Genomic DNA, 10,692 nt, shown 5'->3' on the forward strand with positions numbered 1-10,692 from the left:
GCAAAGCCACCGTTCTAGAGGGAGGCGTGGCTCCCTCAGCTGGACATCTGGGTGGCCGCTTGGGCTGCTGGGGGTGGCAACCATTCCTGGGACAGCCAGCACTCTGGAACTGAGAAGCGTTACCCTCTAACCTCCTGAGCTTCTGGAGGTTCCCTCCTCCTGAAAGGACTTTAGTCTTTGGAGCTGTCGGATGAGCTGAGTGAGATAAGAGCTTGGCAGGCTGCGAAGGAAGGGAGGGGACACTTCTCCGCCACTTCTCCGCTGCCTGCTGACCCGTCAAGACTCACATCATGGAGCCAAAGGCGGCCCGATTGCGGAGGGGAGAAGGGTTGAGAGGAGAGCAAGAGGACCGACCCTCGGCAGAAGGTGAACCGTCCTGGAGGGGTGGGCAGAGAGCTCAAGGGGGCTGGAGGTGGGGACGCCTTGTTGAGGGCGTCCCTCCTGTCTTGGGAGGCAAGGGAAGGCAGCCACTGTCTCTGCCCCTCACTGCCCAGCCAGGAGAGGGAAGTGAAAAGAGATATTCAGAGCTGAGGCCTTGCCCTATCTTGTGGGCTCTTTCACTCCTGAGGGTGAACCGAGTAACTTCCCGTTTCCCAGGTAATGTCATCAGGCTCCCAGTAGCCTCCTCACCCTCTGCAAAAAAAACTTCCCCTTCTGGTCACCCCACCATAATACAAGATACTCCCCTGGTTGGGGGCAGGGAGGCTGCTGAGCTGACAGGGTTTCCTGGACAGAGGAGGCTTCTGGGTCTGTCTGAGGTGGCAGAAGCCTAACTCCTCCCCCTTGGATATGCCCTTTGACCCCTCCTCTTAGGAAACTCTGAGAAGGACAGAGGCCTGGACTTGGTGCAATGGACCCGCCATATGGAGGTGAGGGAATCAGAGGTCAGAGGTCAAGAGGGACAGGTCTTGGGAGAGTGGAGGGGCTCAAACCCTTCAGATGAGGTGAGAGCTAAGGGTTAAGATAGAGGGGTCGGAAATACTTACCAGGAGGCCAGGGGCCAAAGGTCAGCCAGTGAACAGTCTTCTGTTGGCGGGATAAAGGTCAGGAGAGGGAAGGCTGGGGAGAGGGAGAAGAGAGTAGGGTCAGAGAGGACAAGGTGGTCGGCATCCAGACCCTGGCCGTGAAAGTGGCTTTCCTTGGTCCTCACTGCTGCCCTGAGAAGCCAGGGAGAAAGAAGTCTGGGGGGAACCCCTGGGCCAGAGCCTTGCCTGTTCCTGGTACTTAGCGACATGGCTGGTGCGCAGAGAAACTCAGCAAATACATGGTGAACGAAAGGACGGCTCACTGGGAGAGTGACCACCGGCCTGCCCTGCTCTGTCCCGTAGGCCGTGAAGATGCAGCTGTTGGAGCAAGCTCAGGGACCGCTGATGGAGCTGCTGGATCGGGCCATGTGGGAGGCTGTTCAGTCCTACCCACCGCAAGGTGGACCTCCGCCCTCCGCGCCTCCAGATTCCTCGAGCAAGTGAGCCTCTGAAGAGCTAGGGGCTGGGTTCCTGTAGCAGGCGCCTCTTCTGCGAGAGTTATGAGCCCTACATATCATCTCATGCATCCTTTGTCAGTGTGGGCATGACCCCGACGTCAACCTTCTCTCTGTTGTCCTTATGGCCTCTGCCTGCCTGACACTGACCTCAACCTCTGGGCCTTGTTCTGCCCTGGCCCTGACCTTCCACCTGGTCCTGCCCTCTGGCCCTCACCCTGATCTTCCTCTACTACTGCTCCCAAGTATCCACCTTCTGCAAGGCTCTGCTCTCTGCCCAGAACCACCTTCTCTCATGTCCTGACCCAGAACAACTGTCTTCATTCAGGGCCCGGGAGCCATCCCTGGGGAAACGGAAAATTTTCATCACCCGAAAGTCCCTGCTTGAGTAAGTCCACATCACTGACCCGGGATGGGAGGAAAAGAAAGAGCTTTGGCTGGGGTCCAGGACCCCTCGATTCAAATCCTCAGGTTCTAGGGGTTTGGAGGGAAGACTTGGAGAGAGCTTCTAAAGTTCATGTTCCCCATTTGCCCTGGGCATGATTGTGGAAGAAAGGCCACCTGGATAAGAAGTCCCAGCCATGTCCCAGCCCTTAGCTGCAAGTTCCCAATCACTAGTCCCCATCCCACATGTGTATCATGCCTGAGCTGGTCCCCATGACCTTGAAGACCCTCCCACACCAACATCCGGGCCCCTGTCCCTGCAGCGAGCTGATGGAAGTGCAACATTTCCGTACCATCTATCACATGTTCATCGCTGGCCTGTGTGTCTTCATCATCAGCACCCTGGCCATCGACTTCATCGACGAGGGCAGGTAGGCCCCCCTCCCGCCTGAGATAGGCACACAGATCAGACCCCTAGGTCCCCAGTGTTCCACCTGCCACTGGCCTGAGCAACCACAGCTCAACCCCCCCACTTTGATCCTTTGATTACTGGATACACATCACCATCGCTTCCAACAACCTTGCCACCTAAAAGACACTCTTAGACTTCTTCCTTCCACAGCCTTGGATGGCCCTTGGTCTGACCTCCCGGGTCAGCTACTCCGCAGACATTCTGTCTCCTGCTCAAATACTTTTCAGTAGCAACCATGCCCAGATCCATGTGAACACACAGGCACACTTCCTACCTCTCACACTCCCTCCCAAGTCAGCACTGTTTGATCCAAGTAACTTCCACTGGGCACCTTCCAATTCCCCGACCTAAGGGCCAGAGATGAGAGCCAGACCCCATCCCAGTCTCTGAGGCACTCCCAGTCTTGTGGGGAACCCAGACATGCCCACTGACATCCCCCCAGAGCACTACCAACTCTGGGGATGAGTCTTAGAGAGGTGAAGAGCCCGGGGTGGGGGTCTGTATTTACACCTCCCCTGTCTCACCGGAAGTACAGTTTAGGAAGCAGTAAAAAGAAGAGGACCAAGAATCTGTGGGTTCAGCAATAGAATTGCCTTCTGGCAAAATCGTTATTAATTATATGAAGAATAGAAGGATCAAATTTCAGTAAAGAGTTCAAATACACGTAAAAGTGACAGACCTTCCTGACCACTCCACCAGCCCCAGACCGCTGTCAGAGATAACATTTTTAACAGTTTGGAGAGTTTCCCTCCAGTGCATTTTCCTTGCGTTCACATCCACATGTGCATAAGAACCAAGAAGGTGTCTGTTGTGAGGCTTTGCATAAATAAGATACTTACTGTACTTACTGTTGTGTTTTTACTCCTTAGTAACTTATCTTCCTATCTTAAAGATTTTTCCATGTCAGCCCACTGTCCTTTACTCACTCATGGACATTTAGGTGGTTTCCAATTTTTCCCTGTTACAAACCATACAATCTAAACATAAGCAAATAAAACACCCAACGACCTGCTTTCTACTAACTTCGTCTACAGCTACAGACACTCCAAAAGAACACAAGTAACGGAAACCAAGCTAAACTCTGAATATCCCATATTTTAATACCAGCAGCATACAAAGTTCTGAGCCCTCCTGCAACACCTAAGATTCAGACAGCTCTAAAGGTCATGTGTAAGCAAAATCACCCCACGATTGAGTCTTTTCAGGCAATACCCTGTGCTAGAACTTCGGGACAACAGAGGTGCCATCTTGAAAACCTTCAGATATGGGGCGCTGGTAACTTTCACAAAATACCTCGGTTTGTCTTCCAAGAGTTCTGACTGCAGAGGGAGGGGACAAAGATGGGCCACACATTTGTCTCCTTTGTTTCTCCCTCTCAATTCCAAGGCTGATGCTGGAGTTTGACCTACTGATCTTCAGCTTTGGACAGCTGCCCTTGGCGCTGATGACGTGGGTCCCCATGTTCCTGTCCACTCTGCTGGTGCCCTACCAGGCCCTGCGGCTATGGGCGAGGCCCCGGGCTGGAGGGGCCTGGACGCTAGGGGTAGGCCTAGGCTGCGTGCTGCTGGCAGCCCACAACGCGGTGCTCTGCGTCCTCCCAGTCCACGTGGCCCTGAAGTATCAGCTCCCGCCGGCTTCGCGCTGTGTCCTAGTGTTCGAGCAGGTGATGGGCGAGACGAAGCTGTGGGCGGGGCTCGGGGGGGGGGCACTAGATACTATAGTACTGGTGGGGGCGGAGCTAGTTCCTAGAGGCGGAGTCCGTCTTCAAGGGTTTGATCGCACCAGCGGGGGCTCCGAGGAAATTTGCTGCTGTGCAAATGAAATCGGACTTTGCAAGGAGTCACCGGTATTGGCTGACTGGAAGCTCCGCCCTGGCCTTTCCTGTACCCGTTTACCCTTGACTCATTCCAGGAGCGACCTGTTAGGCTATAAGACTTTCAGACAAAAAGATAAAATACGGGCTTTGACAGTACAGATTTTGCAATCCACCTGCCTCTCTTCCGCCAAGGAGCGCACAGAGATGTTAAGTGATTAGCTCAAAGCCACACAGCAACTTAACCTCCTTTCCATTCCATCTCAGGTCAGGCTCCTGATGAAGAGCTACTCCTTTTTGAGAGAGGCTGTGCCTGGAGCCCTTTGTGCCAGAGTAGGTGAGGCCTTGCGCCGTGAACTCAGGCCTTTTGGCTGTTTGAGTGAAGTCAGCGGTTGCAGGATTCTCATACAAGCTCTGGCTTCCTGATCCTGTGCTGCCCCCAGGGCAGAACTCTGGCCTCCCAACTGGACTCTGTGGGCCTTAGTCATCAGGCATTCTCAAGTCCAGCCTCTGAGATATGGCGCCTCTGACACCCAGGACTTCCGGCACTTTCCAATTTCCGGGCCTAGCCTGGAAAGACCCAGGGTATGAGAGCCTTATATTAGGAAGTCAGAACAGAAGGAGAGAAAGAATGTGTGGTGGAACTTGTGGGTGCCAAATGAAAAATGACAAAGCAGGTCCTGTACCAGGAAGTAGGGCGCCTGGAATGGAAGCAAAAGAGTGTCAAAGAGCAGCTTCAGGGGCACCTGGGTGGCTCAGTGGGTTAAAGCCTCTGCCTTTGGCTCAGGTCATGGTCCCAGGGTCCTGGGATGGAGCCCCACATAGGGCTCTCCACTCAGCGGGGTGCCTGCTTTTTCCTTTCTCTCTCTCTGCCTGCCTCTCTGCCTACTTGTGATCTCTATCAAATAAATAATAAATAAAATCTTAAAAAAAAAAAAAAAAGAGCAGCTTCAGGTCCTGCGTAGTCTCACCTTGCCTGCCACACCTCCAGACTCAATATCCAGCCCCTCACCCATCCCCTAAACCCCTGTCCTACCCAGCCCTCCACCCACCTGGCCCATCCCCAGCCCCCACCCCTCTCCCACTCTCTCTCCCTTCCCCTTTCACTGACAGAGCCCTCTCACTCTTCCCCAGGAGACAGCAAACAAGCCCCCAGTTTCTCCAGCTACCTCTACTTCCTCTTCTGCCCTACACTCATCTACAGGAAGACTTACCCCAGGTAAGACCCTGTACCTCTTTCCCAAATGCCCAGGCCCATCAGGGACATCGCCCTTCTCTTTTCCTCTCTCTGGGGTCTTTAGCCTCACCCCAGACCCTGGCCAGTTTCTCAAGAAGCTTCCCATAATTACAATGGGAAATAAGTGGCAGGTAGACTATCCCTTCTGCTTTGCACAGCCCATGGTGACACGAGAGTGACCAACTGTCCTGGCTTGCCAAGGGCTGCCCCAGTTTTAGTACCAAAAATCCTCCACCTTGGGAAACCGGTCAGTCTGGAGCAAACTCCTGATGGTTAGTCACTTTAGTTGACATTCGAGCTAAAAATCCATTTGCCGTGTCTAGTATGGATGGTGCAGAATGTTCTAGACCTTTACCTCCCCAGATTATCCTCCCAGGCCTGAGGAACTTTGGGAGATTCAGAGAGAGGGCCTGTGCCCTTGCAGGCAGGGAACAAAATAAAGGGTTGGGAAACATGTTATCCCCATTGCTGTTGCAGGACACCCAACGTCAGGTGGAATTATGTGGCCAAGAACTTCGCCCAGGTCAGAAATGGGGTAGAAGGGCACACACGTGGTGGCTGAGGGGGCATTTCTGGGAGTGAGATGGGAAATGCTGGGGAGGAGGGCAGAGGGTGGTGCTAAGGTAAGAGGAGGCAGGTGCTGGGCTAGAATCCAATTCCAGAAGGAGGGGAAGCTGCTTGTGACTCCTCTTAAAGTGACATGTCCCTCACTCCTCCCGCACCCCTCCCCAGGCCCTGGGCTGCGTGCTGTATGCCTGTTTCATCCTGAGCCGTCTCTGCGTTCCTGTCTTTGCCAACATGAGCCGGGAGCCCTTCAGTACTCGGGCCCTGGTGCTCTCCATCATGCATGCCACGTTGCCAGGTGTGGCCACCAAAGGCAGGGCTGGGGAGGGTTGCACCCGGGTGAAGGCTTCCTAGTAGGGGACTTCTCCCTCCCCTCCCTCTTTCCCTTCAGTCAGGTTCAACACCTCCTGCCGCTGGAACCTCTCCCACCTGCGGCCCCTCTCTCTTCAACCTCTCCCACCTGCGGTCATGGCTCACTTCAGATGACCACTCCACTCTCTCTCTTTCCACATTGGCCTTCTCACCTGTCTCCTTACCCCTTCAATCTTTCCTCCCCCGCCTGCCCCCGACGAACATCCCTCCTCCAGGTTAGTCATTCCCCACCCTGGTTCAAAAACTCCAGTGACTTCCCATTGGTGGCCTCTCCAGATACAGTTTGATCCCTTGGCCTGGCATTCAAGGCCCCTTCCCAGAAAGCCCCTCCTGTCTTCTCATCCTGCCCCAGGCCCTGCCCATTCCTTGAAAGATACTCACTTTCATGCCTCCAGGCCTTCGCTGATACTGGTCCCTCAGCTTGGATTCCTTTCCCCATTTTCTAGCAGCGAAGTCCGGTCTGTTTTGGGGGCCTCCTCCTCCAGGAAGCCTTTCAGTTTTAGCCATCAATCACCATGACCCACCCCTTTTTCTGCACTGCTAAGCCCATCAATGGCCACCATGCTTAGCTCCCAGCACACTTGACCTTGATGCATGGTTGGACATGTCTCCGTCCCTATCTTAGCCTCTGTCTCTCTCTCTCTCTTCAACCACTCCATGAACTCCTGAGGGTCAGGGGTTTTGAGTTTCATCTGTGCATCCCTGGCATCCAACATGGGGGTCATGAGCAGATGGATGGATTAATAAATGCATGAGTTAGTGAGTGACAAATAAGTGGTTGGTAGGATTTAGGGCCCTGGTTGTCAATGAGGGGCCCTTGGAGCTTCCCAGGGGATCCAGGTGGGCCAGTCTGACCTTCAGCCCTTGTCCCCACTCACCAGGCATCTTCATGCTGCTGCTCATCTTCTTTGCCTTCCTCCACTGCTGGCTCAACGCCTTCGCAGAGATGCTACGATTTGGAGACAGAATGTTCTACCGGGTGGGTCCTGGACCTGACCCCTTGGGAGCTGGATGCAGTGAGGGCTGGAGAGTGATCTGGGGACGTTGGTGGCTCCATGGGGTGTCACCTCCGCTGTGCCATCAGTCTCCCACATGAGAAACGGGCTTCCCTGGATATGGTTCTGATGTCACCCCTCCACCTCCCGACTAGCCAGGGCCAAAAGCTCTCGTTCGCATCTTACTTTGGAATCGTCTTCCCCTGAGAGGGAACAAAGGAGGGAGGTCCCCAGATCCTGAAGAGGCAGCTGGGAGAGTACCTGCTGTCTCTCTTCAGCCAGGGGCCAGCCCCCGGGGAACACTGGGACAGGGTGCAGGAAGCAAGGAGTTGCAGCTGGGGCCCGAGAAGAGTCAGGACCCTGATGCTCACCTCCTTCCCCTAACCCTGACCCCATTCTTCCCCCAGGACTGGTGGAACTCGACATCCTTCTCCAACTACTACCGCACTTGGAATGTGGTGGTCCATGACTGGCTATACAGCTACGTCTATCAAGATGGGCTGTGGGTAAGAGCTCAGCAGACCCCCCCCCCCCCCACTGCACCACCAGCTCCCACAGCTAGTAGAGTCTTTCCAGGACATTCTCTTTCCCTCTGTCTACACCATTCACATTTTCCAGACCCAAGGGCCCCCTTGACCTCCATCTACGCTCTTCTACCCAACCCAGTGGGCAGAAAACCCTCCTTAGAATCTGACTTCCTTCCTTCCTTATCCTTTTTTTTTTTTTTCAAAGATTTTATTTATTTATTTGACAGACAGAGATCACAAGTAGGCAGAGAGGCAGGTAGAGAGAGAGGAGGAAGCAGGCTCCCCACAGAGCAGAGAGTCCGATTCGGGGCTCGATCCCAGAACCCTGGGATCATGACCTGAGCCGAAGGCAGAAGCTTTAACCCACTGAGCCACCCAGGCACCCCCTTCCTTCCTTATCCTTAACTCCACTCCCCACAGCATTTCCCCCTCCTTAGACTCCTCAGGAACATGTATATAGCGACTCTCAGTTACCAAGACTTTTTTCACATACATGATCTGCATAGTAACCCTGACAAGCATCATTACATCCCCTTTTAAAGATTGCATTAGCCCAAAGAACTAATAAAATGCTCTTAAATAAGATATACCAGCCCTTCAGACCCCAAATCCCGTATTCTTTCCATATTCTTTGTACCATACACTCTTCTGGCTTCCTTAAAGAGGGGGCTCTTTGTGGAGAAGTCTTGAGGAGACTTATTCCACCCTCCTCCCCCCACCCCTGCCAGCTCCTTGGTGGCCGGGCCCGAGGGGCCGCCATGCTGGGTGTGTTCCTGGTTTCTGCCGTGGTCCATGAGTACATCTTCTGCTTTGTCCTGGGATTCTTCTACCCCGTCATGTTGATACTCTTCTTAGTTATTGGAGGTGAGCTGGGCCTCCATGTGCCACGGGAGGGGGAGCCATCCAGAGGGAGGAAGCCTGGAGTCCTGCTTCTGGAAATTCCAGACTGACAGGGGAGGACACACACCCTTCTGGAGGGGGAAGCATGAAAGTTGGGGTGTGAAGGAACTTGGGAACAGGGAGGGAGGCAGCAGGGGTTTTCTTGGGGGATGTGGGAGAAGATTTCTGGCTAGAGAGGAGCATCTGAGTGGGGCACACATAGAGGGAGACAAGGGGGAGAAGCGGCGTGGGGATGGAAGGTTTAGTATAAGATCCAGAATACTGCTATAAACAGAGGAATCCTGCTTTCACATGAGCCACTTGAGATCTCTATGGGTTGCTAGATCTGGGTTCAAGTTCCTGTCATCACTCCCCAGTGCCCTGGGATGAGAAGGCAGCCAGGGAGACGAGGTGTCTGGAGTTGGAGTAACAAGCTTTCCTCTCACATCAGGGCTGATGAACTTCATGATGCATGACCGGCACACGGGCCCAGCGTGGAATGTGTTAATGTGGACCATGCTCTTTCTGGGCCAAGGCATCCAGGTCAGCCTGTACTGCCAGGAATGGTACGCTCGGCGACACTGCCCCCTCCCCCAGGTAAGGGACCACGACCGTCACTCAGCTCCCCATCTAGAAGGACACACCTCCCCTCCACAACAGCCAGCCCTCTATTGTTCCCCAATTTAATAGCCATTTGGTCAGGGACCAGGGCCTGGTGTGGGGCTTCTGTGTCTTGGATGTGTAGGGTGGGCACAGGGGAACTCATGTACAATTCACCTCTCTCCGGCACAGACGACCTTCTGGGGGCTGGTGACACCTCGATCTTGGTCCTGCCATACCTAGAGATCAGAGCACCCTCACTGCCCAGATGATACCACCAAGTTCTTCTCTGCCTGCAAAGCCCGGGACCAGGGTGCCCCTCCCTGCACTCCTGGATCTAGCTCCAAGTCAAGGGGGCCTGGCAGGCATGACCAGGGAACTCCAGAGACGGAGATCCATGGACCCAGAGGGCCACTGAGCACAGACACGGAATGGTGGTAGCTCTTGAGCCTCCAGCCCCCTAGAGCAGGCACAGGGTCCCCTCCTACCTCATGACTGTCCAGACTTGGGAAGACTTGAAGGATCTTACAGATCTGGTCAATGCAAGTTGACCTAAAGAAGCCGGGACCGCCAAGGTTTGAGAAGGGTTTGGCTGGCGTTTTGTACTGTTTCCAGTACAATAATAAACTGTGTCTTTTTTTATTCATTCATTTGTTGATTCCTTCATTCATTCTTTGATGAAGGCCCACTTTGACAGGCACACTGGAAGAGCTGGGTCCCCAAAGGCAAGACTGTGTGGTGGGAGGGGCTGAGGGTCTTGGAAGACACCCATTGCCTTTTTAATGCCATCCCCTCCCCCAAACCCAACTTTGCCCTCCTTTCCACCTCTATTCCTCCTTCACCTCACATTTCCACACCCCTTAATTCTTCTGCTCCCAGCAACCTCATATCTGGGACGGCCCACAGCAGACCCAGGAGAGGAAGTGCCTGTACAGACCTGATGCGATTATCTCACCTTCCTGAGCCCCATTTTCCACAGCTATAAGGGGACCTTAAAATGAAGAGTGTCCTGACCGTACGGGTTCAGAAGGTCAAAAGATTCATGTTCAGCACCATTCCAGAAACCAGACTGTGTTGTCACTCTAAGGAGAGGATCGTTTCTGTCCTCCTTACACAGGTCCCCCCTCACCTGGTGTAGGGAAAACATCTAGACCAGTAAACTTTTAGGGAACTTAGCCCCGGGACACAGAGGATCAAACAAACCAGGATTCCTGAGAGAGGGATAGGTACTTCTTTTTTTTTTTTTTTTTTTTAAGATTTTATTTATTTATTTGGCAGAGAGGCAGGCAGAGAGAGAGAGAGGAGGAAGCATGCTCCCTGCTGAGCAGAGAGCCTGATGCGGGACTCAATCCCAGGACCCTGAGATCAT

At 53.8% G+C, this 10,692-nt stretch overlaps 1 protein-coding gene across 1 annotated transcript; it reads left to right on the forward strand.

Moving 5' to 3' along the window:
• The first annotated feature begins 61 nt into the window (after nucleotides 1–61).
• SOAT2 (sterol O-acyltransferase 2) lies at nucleotides 62–9,969 on the forward strand. Its single transcript, XM_082738255.1, has 15 exons — nucleotides 62–366; nucleotides 814–869; nucleotides 1,329–1,465; nucleotides 1,809–1,868; nucleotides 2,188–2,295; nucleotides 3,723–3,999; nucleotides 4,417–4,486; nucleotides 5,284–5,368; nucleotides 5,864–5,909; nucleotides 6,119–6,248; nucleotides 7,204–7,301; nucleotides 7,725–7,823; nucleotides 8,573–8,708; nucleotides 9,175–9,320; nucleotides 9,516–9,969. Exons 1-15 carry the CDS (start codon nucleotides 291–293, stop codon nucleotides 9,564–9,566), a joined length of 1,575 nt encoding a protein of 524 aa, XP_082594381.1. The 5' UTR covers nucleotides 62–290; the 3' UTR covers nucleotides 9,567–9,969.
• The last annotated feature ends 723 nt before the right edge of the window (nucleotides 9,970–10,692 follow it).

Source organism: Mustela nivalis, assembly GCF_964662115.1.
Source record: "Mustela nivalis genome assembly, chromosome: 7".
In the NCBI taxonomy this organism is placed as follows: domain Eukaryota; kingdom Metazoa; phylum Chordata; class Mammalia; order Carnivora; family Mustelidae; genus Mustela; species Mustela nivalis.

Coding starts and splice junctions, on each gene's coding strand:
- SOAT2 (XM_082738255.1), top strand. CDS start 291: ATGGAGCCAAAGGCGGCCCGATTGCGGAGGGGAGAAGGGTTGAGAGGA. Junction 1,466..1,808: donor CCTCCAGATTCCTCGAGCAA/GTGAGCCTCTGA, acceptor GTCTTCATTCAG/GGCCCGGGAGCCATCCCTGG. Junction 7,302..7,724: donor GAGACAGAATGTTCTACCGG/GTGGGTCCTGGA, acceptor TTCTTCCCCCAG/GACTGGTGGAACTCGACATC.